General features: G+C 38.1%; 1 protein-coding gene across 1 annotated transcript in view; it reads right to left on the bottom strand.

The window, feature by feature from the left end:
- The window catches only part of TMEM209 (transmembrane protein 209), a 31,809-nt gene extending 8,235 nt beyond the window's left edge, over positions 1 to 23,574 (bottom strand). Inside the window, exons 1-11 of the mRNA XM_024554963.3 lie at positions 23,462 to 23,574; positions 22,422 to 22,558; positions 22,259 to 22,317; positions 21,096 to 21,227; positions 20,387 to 20,625; positions 13,676 to 13,877; positions 6,593 to 6,768; positions 5,681 to 5,752; positions 4,197 to 4,293; positions 2,851 to 2,976; positions 185 to 282 (exon numbers count right to left, since the gene is read on the bottom strand). Of these exons, the coding sequence (XP_024410731.1) occupies positions 185 to 282; positions 2,851 to 2,976; positions 4,197 to 4,293; positions 5,681 to 5,752; positions 6,593 to 6,768; positions 13,676 to 13,877; positions 20,387 to 20,625; positions 21,096 to 21,227; positions 22,259 to 22,317; positions 22,422 to 22,558 (1,338 nt within the window). The 5' untranslated portion in view covers positions 23,462 to 23,574. The remainder of the gene's footprint in view (positions 1 to 184; positions 283 to 2,850; positions 2,977 to 4,196; positions 4,294 to 5,680; positions 5,753 to 6,592; positions 6,769 to 13,675; positions 13,878 to 20,386; positions 20,626 to 21,095; positions 21,228 to 22,258; positions 22,318 to 22,421; positions 22,559 to 23,461) is intronic.
- Between the last annotated feature and the right edge of the window lie 2,226 nt (positions 23,575 to 25,800).

Raw genomic sequence — 25,800 nt, forward strand, 5'->3', positions numbered from 1 at the left:
CTGACCAGGAATTAGACCAGCAACCTTTTGGTGCATGGGATAACGCTCTAACCAACTGAGCCGCATCAGCCAGGGTTAATTTTAACTTTTTATTGCTACCTTAGTTTCTCAATCTTTTTGAATTCTTATTTTGATAATGGGGGAATAAAAACACGTAAATCCAACAACAAAACTGGAGACTTACAGCGGAATCAGTGGGCAGGTCTGTATCCCACTTGCGTCCTTTGAAGTCTCCGCCTCTATTCCATCGAAATGAGCTCATACAGCCTCCCTGAGAAAGTTCTGTAGCAACGAAGGTGAAATAAAAAACTAAGACTATGCAAAATGAAGGGAAAAAAGACTAAGGGGTTAAAATAAATGAAGCACATCATTTAAAAAACCTGAGCAAAAGACCCATAACATAGAGAAATATAAGATGTAAAAGATTAACTTAAACATCACCAGAAGAAAGAATCATATAAATCCAAAATGTGAGATAAGACTGATGTCCTGGATTCTTAAAAAAGTCAGTGTCATGGGAAAAGGTGGCAGAACTGTTCTAGACAAAGAGACAAAGTCCAAAGAAAAAAACCCAATTTATATAATGAGTGAACCTACACTCTACCCTGGTTAGAAAAAAAAAAGGGTATATAACATTCTTTGGACAATTAAGACATTTAAATATGAACTGTATATTAGACAATATTATAGAAACATTGTGGTAACACAGGAGAAATTTATTTATTTTTTTAGGAATTGATGGGCTAAAAAGTAATAATGTCTACAATATACTTTCAAATGAAAAAAAAAAGTGTGTGTGTGTATATACAGGGTCCAGCACAAATAATGCCCCTATTTTATCACAAAATTTTTTATTATAACATTACAAGCATGTAATTCTATAACATAACAATACCACACTCAAGCATACCATATGACATTTTAGGTGAAATGCTCAAATTGCTGTCCATCTCGTGCGAGACACTCACACCCCCCACCCACCACACTCAATGGCATTACTTCTGCTGGACCCTGTATATGGGGGGGAGCAGTGGACAGAAAGGGGGGAGAGAATCAACTATGGAAAATGTTGACAACTATTCAACTAGGGTTCCTTGTACTTTTTAGACTTTTTTGTGTATTTAATATATGTTAATACTTTATGTATAATTTGTATATATGTGCACACACATATATACTTTTTTTGGATATATAGATGTCCTGCTACCTATGAGGCAATCTTGCCAAAAAATTGTAACCTGAATTTTCAGGTCACGTAAGAACAGAGAATCATGTAAGACTACACCGTGGGGATGCATTCAGCAAAATCCATACCAGGAGAACTGCTACAGAACAAATAACACAGTTCCTTTAACAAGTAAGTTGCAAAGAAAAGAAAAGGATGATGGGAAACCTATAGCTTACATGAGACCTAAATAAAGCAGCCAATCATCACATGTGATAATATCTGAATCCTAATTCAAACAATACGAAAAAAAGTAATTACACATTTTAGGAGATGTTTGGAAATTTGTACAAAGACTATTGATTTCATGATATAAAAGACATTGTTAAAAAATACTAGGTGTAATATTATGGCTATGTTGTTTAAAGGTCTTATGTTTTAGAGATCTATATGAAGATATTTAGGCATAAAGTGACAATGGTACGTAGGATTTGCTTCAAATAATACAGGAAGAGAGAGGAGGACGGGGACACGGAGAGAGCAGAGGCGGCCCACGGACTGGCGGTCGTTGGGACTGGGTGCTGTAAAGAGGGTTGAACACACTGCTGCGTCTAGTTTCCTGTACATTTGGATTCTCCTTATATACAAAGATTTTTAAAGTCACCATAATGCTTATTCCTGAACATTAGTCAAACCTAGGGGAAAGAACGGGATGCCACAATATTTTCAAATTAAGATTTACAATGAATCGGCAGAGTGAAATACTATTTCTAAAATCTGTTTGAGTGATGAGAATGTTTTATAGAGTTTTATCCACATAAAAACAGGGGCAAAAGAGACAGCATGGGAATGCCAGGGGGGCCAGTTTCCTGCTTCCCAAGTCAGCCTCCTTACACCATGTTCCCCTCCCCAAAGCGATCAGAAGATAACAGAAATATAAAAAAAAGAAACATAATAAATATGACACAAAAATTGAAAGAAATAAGAATCAACTTGCTAAAATTATAAAGAATGCCCAAGTGGCACCCATTCTTGGTAGTTTAAGAATAGAAAATCATGGGGCCGGGGAGAGCAGCCGGGGTGAGGAGAAGAATGGGGAAAACTGTAACTGAACAACAATAAAAAATATAAATAAAAGTAGAAGAAACAGAGGAATAGAAAATGAGTGAAATATTTACTTGAGACCATTTAGCTCATTTTTAAGTTTCCCTATACAGAATAAGATTATTAACTAACATATTCAAGACTAAGTATGTTATTTTGACAATTCTTAAGCATATAAAATATAAATCCAAAAGCTGTTCAAGTATAAGCCTTAGTTAAGCCATAAATACATTTTTATGAAATACAAGATCATACTTATGTTTTATAAAAATGAAATGATACTTTTAATTTTTCTTTTTAAAAATTTACTGATTTTAGAGAGAGAGAGGAAGGGAAGGAAAGAAGGCAGGGGAGAGACAGAGAGAGAAACACTGATTTGCTGTTCCACTTACGCATTCACTGGTTGATTCTTGCACGTGTCTTGACCCAGAATCGAACCCGCAACCTTGGCGCATCTGGTGACACTCTGACCAACAGAGCTATCTGGTCAGGGCCGATATTTTAATTTTTTCAAAAAAATTTTTTCCATCTCAAAGTAGTGAAAAAGTTCTCATTTTGTCCCACTTCAAAGCAATAGTTACCTTTGATCCTTTCAAATAAGTATTCTTGATTTGGGGTAAGGTCCAGATACTGCACGATTGTGTTCAGGGTGGGGATGAGAGGAGCTTTGACCAGAGCGGCTTGTTTCAAGCTGGTAATGCTGGCCTCTGTTAAAAATAAAACACACAGAGCACGTTATTATTCATGTGAGTCTCTAAAAAAACCTAAAATGTTCTTCCCTCAGTAGATGTTGAAGGAAAAAACAACAGCATTAATAGTTTATCTTAACAATTTACATTATCTACTTTATTTACAATTTATTTTATCATTTCCAACAAGGTGGCCAGATTATCTATCTATCTGTCTCCCTCCCCCCGCCTCCCTCTTTCTCTCTCTCCACAAAAGCAGCAGCCAGATTCATTTTGAAAGATCTATAAATAATATACAAAAGATATATAAAAATAAAAGCAATATTGGAGAATACTTAACAAATAGAAAAAGCGGGATGGAAGAACAGTAACAAAATAGTATGACTTCAATTTAATTAGAAACATATACATATATATGTACCGTATTTCCTCAAAACAGTATGACTCCAATTCAATTAGAAATATATACATATATACGTACAATAATTCCTCAACTCCTAAATATGTACTTTTCATGTTCTTAAACTATGGGATAACTTACAACTGAAATACATATAGTTAGTATCACAGTATTTTTCTTTAAAAATAACAACTGGTTGTGACTAAATGGATAGTAGTCATCTCTGGAAGTAGAATTGTGGGTAACTTTCTTCGAGTATTTCTGTACCTTTCAAATCTTCTATGTGAACATAGGCATACTGCTTTTGCAGATATAAAGCAATGTTGCTCTTTTTTTAAAAAGCACATCATGCTGGCACTGACACGTGCTACGTGGATGAAACTTGAAAATGTGATTACATTAAGTGAGAGAAGCCAGTCACAAGGATGACACATTGCACGATACCATTTACATGAAATATCCAGGGGAGGCCTAGCTGTAGAGACAGGAAGTAGGCTGGTAGTTGCCGGGGGCTGGGGAACGGGTGGCGGTGGGAACCCTGGGGTGACTGCTAAAGGATACGCGGGGTTTCTTTTGAAATGATGACATAGCCTAAGATTGACTATGGTAATGGTTGTACACTCAAACCTTGGAGAGCTAGACTACCTTACGTGGGTAAACTGTATGGTAAGTAAATTATATTTCAATAAGACTGTATTATAAAACAACTACATTATAGACATTTAGTTTTTTTCTTCATCCCAAGATAACAAAGGAAGTTGTTAAACAACCCACTACAGAAATTTTCCACTTGGCAGATTCATTAAGGTACATCAGACACTGGGCTGTTTCCACATACCTCCTATTTGCAGCTCTGGACACCCCATGCGTCTCATCTGTGTGCTGACAGACTCAATCTCTTGTACAAGCGGCACTAATATCGTCTCATTGATCCACTAGGAAAAAATGAGGTAAAGATTTTGCACACATAATTCCAAAGCATTTCTCAAATAACTATTCATAAGACTCCGATTTTTTTACTGTCGTGTACTTCCACATTAACCAAGTGTGAGAGGATGGTAGTAGGAGCTACCTGAAGTCAGCGAGAGTTATGTAAATACGCTATTAGAGCATATTCTTAGATCACATATGCCTGTTTTTTTTTGAAGGAAATATAAAACTTGCAGTTATCTGTTAAGATTTTCTTAAATGACTCTTTCTGTGCTTATTATACTTAAGCTAAAAGAATAAACTTCACTTTACACTTCTAGGGTAATTATTCATACATTTATTCATGTAGTATATATACTGGCTTGCAATTAGTAACACACTTTTTTTAAATTCTCACCCAACAACACATTCATTGGTTTTAGAAAGAGAGGAAGAGAGAGAAAAGAGAGAGAAACATTAATTGGTTGCCTCCGTACGTGCCCTGACCAGGGACTGAATCTGTGACCTAGGTATATGCCCCGCCCGACTAGGGATTGAACCTACAACCTTCTGGTGTATTGGCCAATGTTCCAACCAAAAGAGTCATATGGCCAGGGCAAAAGTTTTTATTTTTAAAAGCCATCCAGGCTTCTCATTCAAGAAAGTAGGCTGCTATTTTTTACCACTCCCTCTTGATACCCTATTAAATTAAAATAAAAGAAATGAAAAAGGAATACAAGTGATTTCAACATATTTCTAGAAGATGCAGAACTGATGAATGAATGTTGCAAGATGAAACGGGGGAAGAAGCTGTGGCCGATACAGAATCTAAGTGCAGACACCTGCAGTGGAGGAGGGGCCCACTTGCCCAGCAGAACCTGGGCCGCACAGGTTCCAGAGGGCGAGAAAGAGGGGCGGGGCTGAAACCAGGGAATTGACTCACTCTGTACACGAAAGAAGTGGCCTTCCCAACCTCCAGGCTAAAGATAGAGAGGGTTCTTCTTTAAAAAAATCGAAGAAATTGATATAGTTTGACATAGTTTCATGTATATATTATCTTCTCTTAACTGAATTTTTTCTTATGGCAAAGACCTCATTTTTGTTTCCCTTACTTTTCTAGATACACAATAGACTCTGACAGAAAAGTTCTTTGAAAAATAAAATTGAGAGGCTGGAAAAGGGAAGAAGGTCACACTGTTCCTTTATCTACTCAAAAGACCTGATTTACTAAACAGGGGAGGGAGAGATCCCTTAAAAATGGACATAGTAAGGTAAATGTCACGTGCCATCCACATTGCACTTCTAGTAATTCTGCTATCTAGTTAACAATTAACATCTCTAATTGGTACTCTAATAACATACTTTGTATATTAAGAGGCACTGCTACTGTCCAAAGTATAATGCCAAACTTACATTTCTGAACTTAGCTGTCCATGAATCCATATGATCAAGAAGTTGTCTATTCATAGTCACTCTTGCCCAAACCTATTAAAAATGTTTAAAATGTACAATCAATGAGGAAAAAAATCTTGCCAGAAATCAGTCATTCCTTCCCCCACCTCAAAAATATTTGGAATACTTTGAAAAAAAATTTCACAAACATCAATAATGATCTAATATTCAATAATTTTATTATGCACTTATTGCTATTCATGCAGACATCTTTAACATTCCTTAAGTTGGTATGTTTAATAAACATTCTTCTTGCTTTTAAGAAGAAAATAAAAATCCTGTATTTGGTATTAAACTGATGAAGTCCCAGACTGTCAGGTGATCTTATCTATCTAATATATATATATATATATATATACATAAAATCCTCACCCAAGGATATATTTACATTGATTTTAGAGAGCGAGGGAGGGAGGGAGGCAGAGAAACATCAGCGTGGGAGAGAAACATTGATCTGCTGCCTCCCATGTGCGCCCGACCAGGGACTGAACCTGCAGCATTTGCGGTGCACAGGATGCCGCTCTCGCCAACCGAGCCACTTGGCCGGGGCCTAAATATATTTTAAAAGCAAGAGTCTTGTACATGTTAAGTACAAATTGTTACTTAAGGTAGCATTTTATAAATGAAGGCAAAAAAATGTTTTAGGCAGGACACTAATATCGACTATGTGTCACGAACAGTAAAACACACAATGTAACTGAGTTTTAGGTACAAAGTTAGATAGGAGCCTTTCCATTGTTTAATGTGTGCCAGATTGATGTTCCTAGTCAACAAAAGTGGAGATTACAGAAAAAGAAAGCATTCCAGAAGTAAAAAGGACTTTCTAATAATCTGTAAATCATAAGTATTAAGTCATTTTTATTTTCTGTTTACCTCCTCTGCAGCTTGTTTAGAACTGAGATCGGCTTCATCTTTGTTTGCACATGGGGCTTGAGACCTACAGGCAAGCTGATACTGAAACTTCTTTAGAGTTTGTGCATAATCCCCCATAGAACGACTGTAGTTCCAGAAAGTAGGACTGGTGGAAGGCGAGGCAGAATCTGGGCTCCCTACAAGGGTTAATTAAAGAGCATCAGTGTGCAGTAGTAATTCCGACACCTAGGGTTAGTATGCGAACGTGGGGTAACTAGGCACAGAGGCAAGGGCAACCGAGGAAGACAAAGCCTGCAGAAGCTTCTCTCTTTTCTCCTCCCCAGCACTGTCTTTTCTTTAGAGAACACGGACTACTTGTGCTAAAAGTTACAAGGACATTTCTGAACAGTATTAATTTAAGAGCCGTAAGTGGTTGAAAACGTTTATTTTTGTTATAAAATTATGCTCTTTTCATTCTCTAGGACTTTCAAATGATTCAACGACAAACAAGCAAAAAAACCAAATTTCTTTAGGAAATAAATAGGCTAAGAAGTTCCTTGCTTGACTTTTTAGAAGTTCTTTCTGAATGGGATAACTACAACATCCTGCTAATAAGCTACTCTTTGGGCTAGCAACTAAACTCACTCTTCCCTGCACTGTATTGTGTTCTATTCGTATCCTGTGGTGAGTCCTGTGCTTTATTAGGAGACTCTGCTGATCACAGTTTTGAATTTACTTTTAGGAAATGTATGTAGTTACACTCAGGGACTTAATCCTACAGTTAAAGACTAATTACCGTATTTTGCAGTGTATAATGCACATTTTTTTGCCCAAAGTTTTGAGGGAAAAATAAGGATGCACATTATATGGATGGTACTAATTCAGTATCTATAGATATGTTTTTAATTCTTTTATTTATGCTTATGTGTTAAAAGCATAACTCTAGAAAGCTATAACAATATCCATATGCAAAATAATACTCTGGAATATGATAATAGGTTTTGTTTCTAAATATAAATCAATTAAAAAATGGAATTAAAAAATTAAAATGAAAGATTTTTTTCCTGAAAGTTTGGTCCAAAAATGTGGGTACACATACAAAGGAGCATATTATCCACGACAAAATATGTGGATATTTAAAGTCAGAGTTTCTCTCTTTTTTCTGAGGGCTGGGAGTATTTTTTCCCCTAGCACGTAGCACAGTATTAGAATAAACAGCACATGTTCGAAGACTCGATATTTATGAAGGGCTTATTTTTTTTAGAGTTTAACTAAAAAATCAACTGATTAAAGTATTATAGTAACAAAAAATACCAACTGACACTTCATACACAGAAAAATCACAGATACAAGTTTTTAAAAAAATCTTAGCAGAGACTTCCAGACAAGGTGGAGGCATAGGTAGATACACTTTACTTCCTCTCACAACCAAAAGGAGGACAACAACAAATTTAAAAACAAAAAATAACCAGAACTGACAGAAAATCGAACTGTATGGAAGTCTGACAACCAAGGAGTTAAAGAAGAAACATTCATCCAGACCAGCAGGAGGGGTGGAGATGACAGGCAGCCGGGTAGAGAGGACTCCCAGTAAGGCAATAGGTGGCTGACCAGGTGGTCCCACATTTGCGTGCAGAAAAACTGGGAGGAACAACTGGGGAGAGAGATAGCCACACAACCCAGGGTTCCAACTCAGGGAAATAAAGGCCTCAAACCTCTGAATGAAAACACCTGTGGGGGCTGAGGCAGCAGGAGAAGCTCCCAGCCTCATAGGAGAGTTCATTAGAGAGACCCACAGGGTCCCAGAACACATACAAATCCACCCACCCAGGAATCAGCACCAGAATGGCCCTATTTGCTTGTGAGTAGCAGGGGAAGTGACTGAAAGCCAGCTGAGAGCCAAGCAAGCGTCATTGTTCACTCTCAGACCCCTCCCCCACATACAGTGCCACAACGCAGCAATGTGGGTTGTCCCTGCCTTGGCGAATACCTGAGGCTCAGCCCCTTACCATTCAACAGGCATGCCAAGACAAAAAATATGGCCCAAATGAAAGAACAGATCAAAGCTCCAAAAATAGAACTAAGCAGTGAAGACATAGCTGACCTATCAGATGCACAGTTCAAAACACTAGTAATCAGGAAGCTCACAGAAATGGTTGCATATGGTTGCAAAGTAGAGGAAAAGGTGAGGGCTATGAAAAGTGAAATAAAGGAAAATGCGCAGGGAACCAACAGTGATGGGAAGGAAACTGGGACTCAAAACAGTTTGGACCAGAAGGAAGAAATAAATATTCAACCAGAAGAGAATGAAGAAACAAGAATTTAAAAAAATGAGGAGAGGCTTAGGAACCTCCAGGACATCTTGAAACGTTCCAACATCTGAATCATAGGGGTGCCAGAAGGAGAAGGGGAAGACAAAGACGTTGAAAACTTATTTGAACAAATAGTGAAGGAGAACTTCTCCAATCTGGCAAAGGAAATAGACTTTAAGGAAGTCCAGGAAGCTCAGAGAGTCCCAAAGAAGTTGGACCCAAGGAGGAACATACCAAGGCACATCATAATTACATTAGCCAAGATTAAAGATAAGGAGAGAATCTTATAAGCAGCCTGAGGAAAGGAGACAGTTATGTACAAAGGAGTTCCCATAAGGCTATCAGCTGATTTCTCAAAAGAAACCTTGCAGGCAAGAAGGGGCTGGAAAGAAGTATTTGAAGTTACAAAAGGCAATGACCTATATCCAAGATTACTCTATCCAGCAAAGCTATCATTTACAATGGAAGGGCAGATAAAGTGCTTCCCAAATAATGTCAAGTTAAAGGAGTTCATCATCACCAAGCCCTTATTATATGAAATGTTAAAGGGACTTATCTAAGAAAAAGATGATCAAAAATATGATCAATTGGGAAATCAATTATTTAGGTTGTTGGGAGATTGATTATTAGCATAATCAATAAAATACATTACAAAATCTTAGCACAGTATCTAAGAGTATAAAATAATAAAACTGCTTTCCTTATGTTGTTTATTTACATGCACAAAGGATGGAAATCACCCTTGTGGAAATCATATCTTGTGACACTGGGAAGTTGTTGTTGTTTTTTAAAGTGCTCAAACAATGATAGTGTCATGTCTAAAAAACACAGAAGCCAGATTTGTCCCACCAGCCAAATCTGAGACAATCTAACTATCAAAATAAATGACATAGTTGAGAAGGAAAAGATCCATCTTCTGGTAGAATGACAATAAATAAAAAGGAGAGGTGATGCACAACTACATGAACATAATAGTTAATACCACTGAATTATACACTTAAAAATGGTTAAAATGTGGTGATGGAAAAAGACTTGATGTGGGTGAACACACAATACAACGTATAGTTGATGTGTTATAGATTGTACACCTGAAACCTATATAATTGTATTAACCAATGTCACCCCAATGAACATAATAAAAAGTAGTTAAAATGATAAATATTATGTATATTTTACCACAAAAAAGTTTAAACATAAAAGGCATTAATATTGAAAGAATGACAGAATTAGAAAGTCACTGAGACAACCAACACAGTAATAATTAATTCTGAAAAGATCTCAAAAGGATGTTAAAACTAGTAAGTTTGATGAGGATGTCAAACTATACTACAAGGCCATAATAATCAAAACAGGACGGTACTGGCAAAAACAGACACACAGATCAATGGAAGAGAATAGAGAGCCGAGAAATAAACTCACACCTTTATAGTCAATTAATATTCAACAGAGTAAGCAAGCACATACAATGGGCTAAAGATGATAGTCTATTCAATAAATGGTGTTGGGAAAATTGGACAGATACATGCAGAAAAATGAAACTAGACCACCTTCTTTCACCACACACAATACATTCCAAATGGATTAGAGTTAAATATTAGAACTGAAACCATAAAAACCCTATTAGAAAACAGGCAGTAAAATCTTGGCCATTGCTTGTAGCAATATTTTATCTGATATATTTCCCCAAGCAAAGGAAACAAAAGAAAAAATAAACATAGGGGACTACATCAAACTAAAAAGGTTTTGCACAGCAAAGAAGACCATCAACAAAATAAAAAGATAACCCATGGAATGGGAGAAAACATTTGCGAACACATCTGATAAGGGGTTAATATCCAAAATTTATAAAGTACTTACAAAACTCAACACCAAAAAAACCAAACAATCCAATTAAAAAATGGGCAGCCCTGGCTGGTGTGGCTCAATGGATTGAGCACTGGCCTATGAACCAAAGGGTTGCCAGTTTGATTCCCAGTCAGGGCACATGCCTAGATTGTGGGCCAGGTCCCCACTTGGGAATGTGCGAGAGGCAACTGATCAATATATCTCTTCAGATCGATGTTTCTTTCCCTCACTCCCTCTTTTCCCTTCTCTCTAAAAAATAATGAATAAAATCTTTTTTAAAAATTGGGCAAAGGACCAGAATAGACACCTCTGCAAAGAGGACATGTAGATGGCCAATAGACATATGAAAAGATGCTCAACGTCACTAACCATCAGCGAAATGCAAAACAAAACCACAATGAGATATCACCTCACACCTGTAAGAATGGCTATCAGCAATGTATCAACAAACAAATGCTGGTGAGGATGCTGAGAAAAGGGAACCCTTTTGCACTGTTGCTGGGAATGCAGACTGGTGCAGCCACTGTGGAAAGCAGTATGGAGATGCCTCAAAAAATTAAAAATGTACCTGCCTTTTGACCCAGATATTGCACTTCTGGAAATATATCTAAGAAACCCAAAACACTAATTTGGAAGAACATAAACACCCCTATGTTCATTGCAGCGTTATTTATAATTGCCCAGATATGGAAGCAGCTCAAGTGTCCATCAGTAAATAAGTAGATAAAACTATGGGACATTTACACAATGGAATACTACTCACCTGTAAAAAGAAGAAAATTTTAACCTTTATGACAGCATGCATGGATCTGGAGAACATTATGCTAAGTGAAATAAGCCAGTGAAATAAATTTGTCTTATTTGTCAGAGAAAGACAAATACCATATAATTTCACTTATATGTAGAACCTAATGTACAAACTTAATAAGCAAAATAGAGACAGACTCATAGAGAGCAGGATGAGAGCTAGTGGGAAGGGGGAGGTTAGGGGTGGAGGGATCAAGCAAAAAGGAAAAAGGACTCATAGACATGGACAACAGTGTGGTGATAGCAAGTGGGGGGGTAGTTGAATGGTAATGAAAAAATACAATAATTTTTTTTAATTTGATGAAGAAGATATTTATGTAGTCTAAAAGTAGCTCCCCCAAATACTTATTCTTACAAATTGATTTGTACAAAATTCTTACTTAACTGAAACCTATGGGCACAGAAGGGTTAGAAGTATAGGGATAAACATAGATGTACCTGGCAAATGCTAACCAAATGGAAATAGTACGGCTGTGTTAATGTTAGACAAAATACTCTCGAAGGCAAAAATAAAAGTAATAACTGACCAGAATGATACTAACAATTTTGAATTTACATGTACTTAACATCTCATAGATATTTAGCAAATTTTGACAGAATTATGAAGACATTTAATGGGAGACAATCACAGGGAGTTTTTTTAAACATACTTCCCTAGTAACTAATAGATGAAGCAGACAAAAATAAATAAGATAAAGAATTTAAGAACACCATGAAAAAGCTTACTAAATGAACAAATATGGAGTCCGATATTTGTGACTATGCATTCTTTTTTAAAAGATTTTATTTATTTATTTTTAGAGAGAGGGGAAAGGAAGGCAAAAGAGAGGGAGAGAAATATCAATGTGTGGTTGCCTCTCACGTGCCTCCTACTGAGGACCTGGCCCACAACCCAGGCATGTACCCTGCCTGGGAATCGAACCAGCAACTCTTTGGTTTGCAGGCCCACCCTTAATCCACTGAGCTACACCAGTCAGGGTGAGACTATGCGTTCTTTTCAATACACCAAGAACCGTTCATAAAAAGTAATCACATAGCAGGCCAAAATGCAAGTCTGAAAAAAGAATACCAAAAAATCAATAGAGTACAGATCAGAATCTGTAGCCACAGTACAATCAACCTAGAGAATAGAAAAAAAGATAGCCTTTCATTTCATATGTTTGCAAATTAAAAGCAGTGCTAATCAATAATAACAATATTTTCAAAAAACTCATATGTCAAAGAAGACACAAAAAGTCATGTTAGAAAAATTCTGGCTATGACAAATATACGCAGAGGGCTAATAGGTTGTTCTTTGTATTATACCCTATAATTTTCAGTATACTTGAAATATTTTGAGATTTAAAAAGAAAAAGCATGTATTGACAAGTAACAAGATAATATGATTTGTTTCTTTGACATTTGTGGCATTTCTAGGCAAAATGCTATTAAAAGTCAATGGAGAGACTTAAAGTGACATGAAGAGCCATGGCCCAATAACTGGCTTCCTAGTCGAGGCCATGCTTTCACACCTAATGTGCTTTCTGGGACAGTTCCTGAGGGGCGAAAACCATTACTGTGCTCAATAACCTAATTTGCTTTAAAATAATTCATTTTGTAATAATCGAATCCACCCCAAATACATTTAAGATTTTCTAACACTGTTTTCCAAGGTAAACAAAAGTTAAGTTTAAATGTTTTGAGAAACAGTAGCACTTCTAGCGTAAATCCATGCTCTGTCCTTCCCCCTTCCTGCCACACCAACCTTCCCAAGGACGCCCGGAAAGGAGACAACTATCGCTTCAATGAGCTTTGCTATGCGCCACTTCAAAATCATTTGATAGCCTTAAGTTTTAAATGCAAATGATAACTTATTGTACAGTGTATGAAAAGGTTTTCGATCTTAATGTAGATGAAAGGTTTAAGATTTCTCAGTTAGTTCAGCCTTATTTTACTTATAAATTTGGTGAACTTAACTCGGACTGCATAAAATATAAAAACAAAATGTATTTCTCTCCTAAGCTACACATGGTATATTAGTAAAAGAGACTTAAACATTTAGGTATGGGTAATCAAAGTAATGAAAATAATAGGTTAAGGATAATGTAAAGTGACACCAAATATATATATACATTAGATCTAAAAAATATCATGTACACACCCAGCTTTACTCTGTGCTGTTTCTCTTCTTCACTTCTAAGAAAAGTGTCCAGAGTTCGCAGGTCTGTCATGTAGCCTTCCTTGTCAGTAGGGGAGTTGTAGACAGTGGGCGAAGAGCGGTAGCGCGATCTCAATCCACTGCTCTCCACTGGTCCCACCGTGGTAGGGTATGGAGGAGAAGGAGATGAAGTATAGCTTGCCAACTAGACAAAATAAAAAAAAAAACTTTATTCAATTGAAACTTATTTTTGTTTTGGTTTTTGACTTTCAAAAAGCAATATACCAAAAATAAAATCCAGAACACTGACAACACCAAATGCTGATGAGGATGTGAAGCAGCAGAAACTCTCATTCATTGACAGTGGGAAAACTGATACAGCCACTTTGGAAGACAGTCTGATGGTTTCTTATGAAACTAAACATACTCTTATCACCTAGCAATTGTGCTCCTTGGTATTTATCCGCACAAGTTGAAAACTTCTGTCCACACCGCAACCTGCTCGCAGATGTTTGTAACAGCTTTACTCATAGTTGCCAAAACTTGGAAGCAACTACTGTCCATCAGTAGGCGAATGGACAGACTGGTATGTCTGGACAATAGGATATTATTTAGCATTAAAAAAAAAAAGAGCTGTGAGGCCATGAAAAAACAGAAAGGAAACTTAAATGCATATTACTAGGTGAAAGAAGCCAATCTGAAATGGCTACATATAGTACATCTGCAAGTGTATGATATCCTGGAAAAGGCAGAACTATGGAGAAAGTAAAAAGATCAGTTGTTACCAGGGACTGGGGTGAGGGGGAGGATGAATAGGTGGAGCATGAGTATTTGTAGGGCAGTAAAAATACTCTGTATACTGTAATGGTGGACACATGTCACACATTTATCCAGACCCACAGAATGTCCACCACCGAGAGAGGACTGTAATGAGAACCACGGACTCCGGGTGAGAAGGATGAGTCAGGGCAGGTTCACCAATTGTAACAGAGGGACCTCTCCGGTGTCTGACATTCACATTCGGGAAGGCTGTGCCTGTGTGGGGGCGGGGCTTTATGGGGAATCACAGTACATTCCTCTCAATTTTGCTGTGAAACCAAAACTATCCTAAATATAAGCCTATTTTTAAAAGAAGTAATATATATACCCTGGCCAGGTGGCTCAGTTGGTTGGGGCATCATCCTGCATGCCAAAAGGTTGTGGGTTCAATGGTTGGGGCAGTGTATGAGAGGAAACTGATCCATGTTTCTCTCTCACATCAATGTTCCTTTCTCTCTCCCCCAAATCAATACAGATACTTGGGTGAGGATAAAAAAAAGGAATATATGCATTTTTTAAAAAATGAAAAGTATGAAAAAAAAAGTAAGTCACACTTAGAACTCTACTACCCAGAGCTAATATAATCTTTTCACAGTTTATGTATTTTCAAATCTTTACATGTACATGGCTATGTCAATGTATTTTTTCATGTAATTGACACAATACTGTTTTTTAATTTTATACCCCCGTTTTATTTAAAGTTAACCAAGTATTTTCCTATAAAAATCCTTTATAAATATTCTTACTGACTATATAGTATATCATTGTATATACATAAATATTACATATACCATCATTTCTTTTTACCTTCTCTTAATTTAGACATTTGGACTGTCCACAATTTTTGGCTACTGTAAGTGTTATGATTAACTTCTTTATACATAAATCTTTGCTTAATTTAGTGACTTCCTTTAGAAGATTCCTAGAACTGAAATGATTTGAAACAAACATTTTTATACATATTTTTCCCAACAAAAATGTTTTACTTCCGATCAAGATGGCAGCATAGATGAACATAGCTTGCCTCCTCCTACAATCACATCAAAATTACAACTAAAATATAGAACCACCACAACTCAGAAGCATCAGAAATCAAGCTGAATGGAAGTCTGACAACTACGGAATTAAAGAAACCACATCCATCCAGACTAGTAGGAGACACAGAATGGGCTGGCTCCATATCCACACGTGGCAGATAAAAATTCAGGAGGAATATCTCAAAAATGAGGAGTCCCAGCTGCACACCAGGCCCCCAGCCCAGGGTTCTAGTTCCAGGAAGATAAGTCCCCATGAATTCTGGCTGCAAAAACCAGAGGGGAATGAGTCGATGGAAGAAACTGCTGGAGTTCCAAGCAATTCCTCTTAAAGAACCCACACACAGACTTATTCACACTCATTCCCTCTGAGCTCTAGCCCTGGGGTAGCAGCTTGAAAGGCATCCAGTGGCATACAGGGAGAAACTGAAGTGTTTGGCATCAAGGCAGAAGCTGGGGGACAGCTTTCTTACAGACAGAAAGGCAGGCAGAGGCCACTGTCTCTTTTCTTAACCCTCCCCACACAGAGCCACAGAGCCAGCAGGCTGGTACCGTATCTGAGACTCCATCAACCTGGCTCACAATGTTTTCCCCATCCTGGAGATCCCCAGAGACTCCATCCCACCCAACTTATGGGCTCATCCAAGTTGCTTTTCCATATGAGTGGCGGGTCTTGGCTCAAGCTTCACAACTTCCTACATCCTCTCAAATAAGCAATAGCCAGTCTCAGTGAGCCCCCAGTACTCACTCCTACACCTTGCTAAGTGGCCCCAGGCCCAGCACGAATAGCAGTCAGCCTAGATTCACAGCTTGGCTTCACCTGGGAATCTCCAAGTCCAGCACTAGAAGCAACCATCTCAAATTACTTGACAGCCCTGGCAGGTGGCCCTGGGCAAAACACAGGTCGGGGCTGACCTTGGCCTGCATTACCCAAGAAACCCCAGAGTTGGTGCACCGAGTGGACAGCTACAGACCACATTGGAGCACCTCCACCCTGCATTGCACAGATTATTCTCCACAGAGGGTGGAGGTTGGTGGTCAGTGGTCACAGCCAGTCCTTGCAGCTGACTGGCTTGGGTAAATTCCCCCCATTGATCTGCCAACAGCAACCAAGGCTCAACTACAAGGGGAGGGTGTACTCAGCCCACACAAAGGGCGCACCTCAAGTACCTAGCTTGGGTGATAGGGGAGGCTGTGCCACTGGACCCTACAGGACACCTACTATATTAGGCCACGCTGCCAAGGCACAGAGTCATAGCAGCTCTACCTAATACACAGAAACAAACACAGGGAGGCTGCCAAAATGAGGAGACAAACATGGTCCAAATGAAGGAACAGATCCAAACTCCAGGAAAAGAACTAAATGAAATGGAGATAAGCAATCTATCAGATACAGAATTCAAAACACTGGTTATAAGGATGCTCAAGGAACTTAGTGAGAACTTCAACTGCATAAAAAAGATCCATTCAGAAATGAAGGATACACTAATTGAAATAAAGAATAATTTACAGGGAAACAACAGTAGAGTGGATGAAGCCCAGAACTGAATCAATGATTTGGAACATAAGGAATCCTAAAACAACCAATCAGAACAACAAGAAGAAAAAAGAATCCAAAAAACCCAAGGATAGTGTAACAAGCCTCCGGGACGACTTCAAACATTCCAATATTTGCATCATTGGCATGCCAGAAGGAGAAGAGATGAGCAAGAAATTGGAAATCTATTTGAAAAAATAATGAAAGTACACTTCCCTAATTTGGTGAAGGAAACAAGACATGCAAGTTCAGGAAGCACAGAGAGTCTCAAGCAACATAGATGCAAAGAGGTCCACTCCAAGACACATCATAATTAAATGCCAAAGGTTAAAGATAAAGAGAGAATCTTAAAAGCAGCAAGAGAAAAGCAGTTAAGTTACCTACAGGGAATTCCCATAAGACTGTCAGCTGATTTCTCTAAAGAAACTTTGCAGGCTAGAAGGAACTGGCAAGAAATATTTAAAGTCATGAAAAGCAGGGACCTACAGCCAAGACTGCTCTACCCAGCAAGGCTATCATTGAGAATCGAAGGGCAGACAGAGATCTTCCCAGACAGGAAAAAAACTAAAGGAGTTCACTGTCACCAAACCATTATTACATGAAATGTTAAAGAGACTTATTTAAGAAAAAAGATCAAAACTATGAACAATAAAATGGCAATAAATACATATCTATCAACAATTGAGTCTAAAAAACAAACTAAGCAAACAAGAACAGAGACAGAATCACGGATACGGAGAGCATTTTGATAGTTGCCAGATGGGAAGTGAGGTGTGGGGGACTGGGGGAAGAGGTGAGGGGATTAAGAAGTACAAATAGGTAGTTACGGAATAGCCCTGGGGACATAAAGTAGAATGTAAGAAATGGAGCAGCCAAAGAGCCCCTACGCATGACTCACTGAACAATGAACAATGAACAATGGTGTGGGGACTGCCTGAGGGAGTGAGGGTGCTGGGTGGAGGGGGTAAAGGGAGAAAATTTGGGACAACTGTAATAGCATAATTAATAAAATATAATTTTAAAAATGTTGCACTGAGTTATACTATCAGAAGAGAACATACAACTGTACCTATTTTTGGTATATGCCCTTCAGCATTACTTTTTAAAAATGTTTCATTTCTGGAAAATTTTTAAAATGTACTTTGAATTTGCATTTTTATACTTATGAAGTAAACTATTTAAAAATACTATTACTGGTTACTGGTATTACCTATATTTTTAACTGTTTAGTCCAGTACACTGGAAATTCTTTTCTGCCAGGGTTTCACAATCAATTTATATTCAGTTGTAATAAATGAAAGAGTAACAAATCATGTAATAGTTCAGTGCTGTCTGAAAATAAAAATGTTAATCCTCTTCCACACTGATTTCTCTTTTATTTCAATGAACATGTTGAATCCTTATATACTACAACTCTATTTGAGCTATTGTTTCATTAATTGGTTTATCCTTGCTCAAGGGGCATAATATTTTATGCTTACAATACGTGATCTTATTTCATCCAATTAATAACAGGCAAATAGCATTACTGTACTAATTTTAGATATGAGAGCTTAGGTAACTTGCTCAAGATCACCCCAGATTTCAATCCAGATTTCTGAGTCTAGAGTTTGCACTTCCAACATGTTGAATTGGATCGGAATTATCTGTTCACATATTAACAAAATGTTGGCAACTGTTGAAGATCAGTGGTACACAGGACTTCAAAGTACTGGTCCCTCCATTTCCATATGAAAATTTTAATAATCAAATGTTTAAAAAGTAACTGTTTTTTGAAAATTTAAAAGAACTCAATGATAAAAATTCCTGTGGCCTAATGTATTCTGAGGATGTATTTGATTAAGTTTTTAAATTTTCTTCCTTGATTTATTCAGATTTTCTACTTCGTAGTCAATTTTGGCATTTTCCCCCCCCGAAAAATAATTATTTCATTAACTTTTCCAAGGTCTTAGTTCGCTTCAAAAAACACTTACACAGCCTCTATAACCCACATACTATGTTAAGAAAACAAAGATGAATAAAAACACATAATCTTGTGCTCAAGCACGTTACAATCTAGTCAAAAAAAGATAATTAAGCAATGTTATGAATTTTATGTACAGGCATATTTAGTACAGATGAATAAGTTTTTAATAAATGAAAATAAATATTCAAGAGTAAACTATGGTATACCCACTGGATGAGTATTAAATAGCTACTGAACAGATGTTTGAGTGATAGGACTTGAGTAATATTTCTTCTATTTTCTAACTTTTTAATAATGATCATATAGTATTTTTCTCATGAAAACAAACAATTTTTAAAAGTCATGTTTACCTATGGGTTTGAAGTATCACTATATGTGTATTTCCTCATAATATTTAACTTGCATAAAGAAATAATATGTAAAAGGGTAAGGGAAGACTGGATTTTATTTCCAGACATTCCTCATTTCTCTAGTAGCTATAGTAACTGCTGAGTGCATCTGGAAGTGTGGCCACTCCCCTTTAAATGCCCCTCTTATGTTCTTATGCTTCAGGCAGGAGTTGCAATTTTAAATGTCAATTTTGCTTCTGTCAAGCCTACCAATTAAAACAAAAGCCCACTATACAGTGGGAGTTGGAGTAAAGATTTCTAATCATCCAGTGCAGTGTCTATACTCCAGAGTGAAATTACATGGCAATCCCGGTTTTTAACTTAAAAGACCCTCTAACATGGTGGAAAGCATTAAAATTCTATAAGGATATACAGAAGTTTCACATAAAGAATCAAAGAGGTGCCATGGTTGGTATGGCTCAGTGGATTGAATACCAGCCTGTGAACCAAAGGGTCAGTGGTTCGACTCCCAGTCAGGACACATGCCTGGGTTGTAGGCTTATCCCCAGTAAGGGGCACAGGAGAGGCAAACACTCATTGATGTTTCTTTTCTCTCTCTCTCTCCCTCCCTTCCCCTCTCTCTGAAAAAAAAATCAGTAAATACAATTTTTATTAAAAAAAAAAGAATCAAAGAGGGAAACACGAGCATAGGAAACTAAAACAAAAAATCATCATAGTTTCAACTTGTTTTAAAAACTCTGCGGAAAGATCCTAGAGGGTGAACCTCAGTTCATTACCTTTGCAAAAGCTACATCCTTCTTTCATTTTAAGATGTAGTATAAAGAACTTCTAAGGGGTGTAAAGAAATCTCCGTTTATTATTGGCTCTTAAATGAGCAATTTGGGCAAGTCCATTATCCACTGTTCCTCTGTTTTCTCATCAACAAAATGAGGAGTTTCGACTCACTAGATTGTCAAGGTACCTTTGAATTTAAAATAATGTGATTGGCCAAAAGGAAAGAGTCATTACCTTATTATAACCACTGATGGGCGAATAGGTCACTCCTGGGCCGTACGAAGCACTGCCACCTGATGACAGGCCTTGTAGCGGAGGGCTGTATCCAGTTATACAGCTGGTGGTGAACTTGGGGCTGGCACTGGGTGAACGAGATGGGCTATAACTTAACACACTCTGACCCTGAATTGAACAAGGTGGAGAGGGAGGGATCTGGGTTGAGGCCAGGTCATGTGGAGGAGTAGTCTGTACAACTGGAAAAAGCAAATACATGGCAAATGAATAAAATATGAGTATATATAAAAATAAAATTTCTATGAGAACAGATTTAATGAATGGAATCTTTTTCTTCGGAAAAAGGGAAAGTAATAGAGAACTTAATTGTTAAATTACATAAAGTATTACTACCAAAAGACCCAAATTAGTTTTTCACCATTTCCAGAGTTCAAAATTAGAAATTAGCTTCAATGCGGCAAGCATTAGTAATTTAATTTTAATTTTAATTAAACAAGGGAACAAACCTTCATGAGGTTATTTATTACTAGTTCCATTTAATTTATAGAAATAGGAATAATGGTCATTGGTCTTAACACAATTTATTGTAGACCTGCTTAATATAGCTGAACCAGATGGCCCGAGTCCCTTCTAGCTGAGTCTAGGAAAAGGGAAAATTAAATTGAGAAAGAGTTATTGCCAACCTTTCCCCCATCTTTGCAAAACTTACCAGCTGTTTTCAACCCTACAAGTGTTTGCTGTCCAGGGCTAACAACCAGACTTGTTGGTGCCACAGTATATTTGAAATACCTCCAAAAATCAAATAAGGCATTTAGGCTGAAGAGAGATGCAAAGGCAAGCTCTGTAAGAGAATAACAATTAATTTTTTAAAAATAGAAGAGGTGGAACATTCAAAAGGATAAACAACACTCTACATTAGCAAATTAACAACAAAACTGAAAACTTACTCCTTGTAACAGTTACCACTTAATGAATGTCTGTTATGTGTAGGGTACTTACTACTGAGTTTCAAAATATTATCATTAATCCTTAAAACTTGTACAATAAACATTTTCACCTCCACTTCAAAGATCCAACAGCTGTAGAGAAGTCAAGTGACTTTTGCAAGGGCACACAGCTAGTTATTGAAGCCACTGAGTCTAGCTTAGGTGTGCAGGAGTGAGATTCCAAAACTCTTGCCTTTCCATCTCCACACCACCTCTACAACGGACGTCAGATGAAGGTGTGTATGAGACGATGGAATTTCCTTTACCAGTCCTAAGGATTTATACCCAAGGAAGGACTACTGAAGAGCAGACAGAAGCAGGAACTCATCAATACTGTAGAAATCTGGTTGCTGCCTTGGCTGGCATGGCTCAGTGGATTAAGTGCCGGCCTGTGAACCAAAGGGTCACAGGTTCGATTCCCAGTCAGGGTGCATGCCTGGGTTGCAGACCAGGTTCCTGGTAGGGGGCACATGAGAGGCAACCACACATTGATGTTTTTCTCCCTCTTTCTCCCTCCCTTCCCCTCTCTCTAAAAGCAAATAAAAATCTTAAAAAAAAAGGTTGCTCTTGAAAGGTAAAAAAATAGAGAAGTAGGGAAGGAATTTCAGGGAGAGTAAGTAACAGATACAAATCTCTCTCCCCCCAAACTTTTTCTTCACGGAACTCATTATTACCTGGATTTGTTTAATGTGATTGTCTCCTCTACTGGAATGTTCCATCCACGAGGACAGGAACTTTGTTCCCTTCCTGGTACATTTCCAGTTTTAGAACATAGTAAGCACTCAAATATTTGTTGAATGAAGGCATGAATACTAAGCTGAATTAAATATGAATGCAATTTTTCATTCACAGTAACTCTAAATCACAGTGAAAGTTAATTACTTACCAATATACCAGAGAGGCCAGTATGTCACATTATAATATGAACTAATCAATTTTCCAGTCCTGAAAAAATTAGAAAGGTTTTTCAATCTCTTTAAACACACACACACACCCCTTGTGGAACCAACCACTGGCCTTTTTTTGGGGGGGCGGGTAATTAAACTTACATTTCAGTATATATCATTCCAGCCATAGATACATTTAGGAGTCCCCAGGCTAAAACCACTTTCCTAGCTTCTGTTTCTTTCCTCATCTTGATGGTTCTGTCAATAAGGGAAGCACTAGGGCTTGGCTCCCCTTGCATCTACTCAAAAACAAAAAGCACAAGAATTAATCAAAAGAAACTACTCCATTTATAACAGTAACTAAAAAATGCACACACCTTTCCTCATCTTTAAAATGTTTTTCCAAAATTTTTTACATTGTAATGTTAGTTATGCAAAGGGAACCCTAAATTATAACTTCATTGGCACCATATTGTAATCAACAAAGAAGTGGCTGGTCACTTCAGAAACTGTTAATACTTCCAATAAATAAAAAAGTCTTATTTTGTTACTTAAGTATTGATAGTTATGTATGTCTGCAATTACTCTGTATTGTGGTTTTGGAATACGTCACAAGGGCTAATTTAAGAAACTCAAAATTACCAAGTTTTGGGAGAAACTATTCCCTTTAAGCCGTTAAGCCACCAAAGACTCTCCCACAGCCTTACGCAGAAACCATTAACTATGATCTTAAACTCTGAACTCAGACCGATACACGCCAGGGATCTCCGTTTTGTTTTTTTAAGTTTTAGAAGGGCGAGTACTCTTGATGTGAAAGGGATGAGGGCGAACCGGGAGCAGTGTGCATTCAGTTTTGGTCTACACTGGGATTGACATTTCCTTTGTCTTGCTAGGCCTCATCTCCTGCAGACAAGTGTGAGATATGTTTCCGTTATATGGACTCGAATCCCATGGAGTACACAGCAGTACCCTTCCCGCCACGCAGCCGGAGTCAAAACTCTATAGTCCGAGTTTCCCTCCCTGGCTCTAGCAGGACAAACTTCTGCAACCCCTACTGCTTCTTTCCTCGGTTCCTCTACGGGTGGCGGGACACCTGGCCACACCCCCTGTGGCTGAGCCCTCGCAGATCCGCAGGCGTGGAATTCCCAAGGCCCCCGTGGATTCCACATGCAGGAAGCAAAAAATTGACCCCGAAAACGCACCGTGATCTTCGGCCGGAAACCGCTGGCTCGCGCCACTCACTACTGCACATGCGCGAAGCAAAGCGTTAAGGCTGAGGCCGGCTTGCTGGCCTACAATACCGGAAGAAAGGGGCAGGCTATCTCTTCTCGCGAGAAGAGGAGGGTTGTGGGGGAAGGACGGAGCCTGGGAGCGTTACCAGGGAAACATCCTCGGATTGGAGGCTTGCACTCAGGTGTTGGGAGAAAGCTCAGCGGTAAAGATTCAGGCCCGGTTCTGAACCCTCAGAATAAAGTAGTAATTATAACAAGCTAAATTAAATTTTATGTATTAACTTAATTTTAGCTTTTTTAGGGCGTTTATGGACTTACATGTTAAAACACTGTATTAAGCAGAATGGCTAATAGGTAGGCTAGAGTACATGGTAATGTGTTAAAACACCATCAGCAATGACAAAGCATTTCTCACACCTCTGTGTTAAAAAAAAAAAAGAATCGTATTCTGACCCCATGTTAATAATTAAAATTCCATTTAACGATGGTGCAGCAGTAACAAGAAGAAACCCAAAACATTTTTGTTCAAGTTGCTAGTGGTTTTGAGGTTTAAAAAAATATCTTTAAATTGCCTGCATTTTCCTTGAAAGAACTTCAATCCCGAGGAAAGGTTCGTCATAGAGTTCAGTTGGTTTTTATTTAACAGATACAAATGCCTACTGTGTGCCACCGAACCACACGGAGGTGTAAAAGTTAAAGGTCGGGTTTCTGCCCGGAGGAGCTCGGTGGAGGAGGGCGGCAGGTGCATTAGGGGCTGGCAGGTGAGGTGCGGTGAGCTCCAGGAGGCACCGCGGGCCCAGCGCGGGCTTCCCGAGGAGCTTCCTGGAGGAGGCGAAGCAGGTCTCCGGCAGACAAGGATCAGAATGGACGGGGCTTGGGGACTGGCCCTTGACGAGGCAGGGAGGCATGACATTATGCCATACTGACATTACGGCAAGTCACAATAAGCTAGTGGATTGTTACACCATGTAAGTCCCAACGACCAAAATTTTTCCTGAAATGCTCCTAAAGTCACATAGAAGAAAATGAAGCTTCCTTGTGGTATTATATATTAATGAAAAAAAAATGAAGGTATGCTGTGTTCTTAAAGATCTAACAGATTTTTTTTAGAGTGGGATTTTTATAATTTTTAGATTGCCTTAGCAGCAATGGTGTTTTGCTCTAGTTTTAGATTGAGAGATGAATTAACTTGAGAATTGTTCAAAGTGAAAGGGTTCTCTGTACAAATTGGGAATACCAGGTTTCTCCCTACCCCATGAACGCACCAATTTCTTCTTTCCTAAGAAGAAATTGTATATATTTGATGTAATTCACAAAAGATAGATGGATAATTTCTCTCAATGTAATCTATAAATGACTGTGAATTTATTCAAAGCTTAAAAAGGAACACTACTACTCCAATTAGATTTATGTATGGGTTTGCTAGGGTTGCCTTAACAAAATGCTACAGACTAGGTGGCTTAAGCAACAGCATTTTTTTCACTTTGGAGGTTGAGTCAAGTCTGAGATCAAGATTCCAGCAGAATTGGTCTCTCCTAAGACTTGTCTCCTTTGTCTTGCACATTGGATGCCCCTTCTCTTTGTGTCCCTCACTGGCCTTTTTAAAAAAAAATGTGTTTGCACATCCTCTTCTTATAAGGTCACCAGTCATATTGGATTAGGGCCCCATCCTTATGACCTCATCTAACCTTAATGACCTCTTTAAAGGCCCTATCTCTAATTACACCCAAACTGAAGGTTAGGGCTTCAACATATGAATTTTGGGAAACACAGTTCAGTCTGTAACACATCAGAATTGTATATGTTAATTTACAATAATATGAGATGGGAAAAAATGGGTACTGCATAGACCTAGATTTTAAAATATTGTACTTAAAGAAAATACAGTACGGTTGACTATTGAACAACATGGGGGTTAGGGGCACCAACCCCTGCACAGAAAATCCAAGTATAGCTTTTGACTCCCCCCAAACATAACTACCCTTGGTATTTGTGGAGGTTTGGTTCCAGAACCCCCACAGATACCCCAATCCGAGGATGCTCAAATCCCTTATGTAAAATGGCCTAGATCCATGCATATCGTCTGCTTTCTGCATCCTTGGACTCCCAAATGCAGATCAACAACACTACAGGTATTTCCTGAAACAAATCCTAATATGTGGACCTGTGCAGGTAAAACCAATGTTGTTTAAGGGTGTACTACGATATATACAAATTTCAGGGGAAGAAAAGATTGAGGCACAACGTACTACATGAAGCTCTGGGAAAAAGGCTATAAACTTTCATAGAAGTAACTTAGCTAAATTTTC

The sequence above is a fragment of the Desmodus rotundus genome, chromosome 6 (genome assembly GCF_022682495.2).
Source record: "Desmodus rotundus isolate HL8 chromosome 6, HLdesRot8A.1, whole genome shotgun sequence".
Lineage (NCBI taxonomy): Eukaryota > Metazoa > Chordata > Mammalia > Chiroptera > Phyllostomidae > Desmodus > Desmodus rotundus.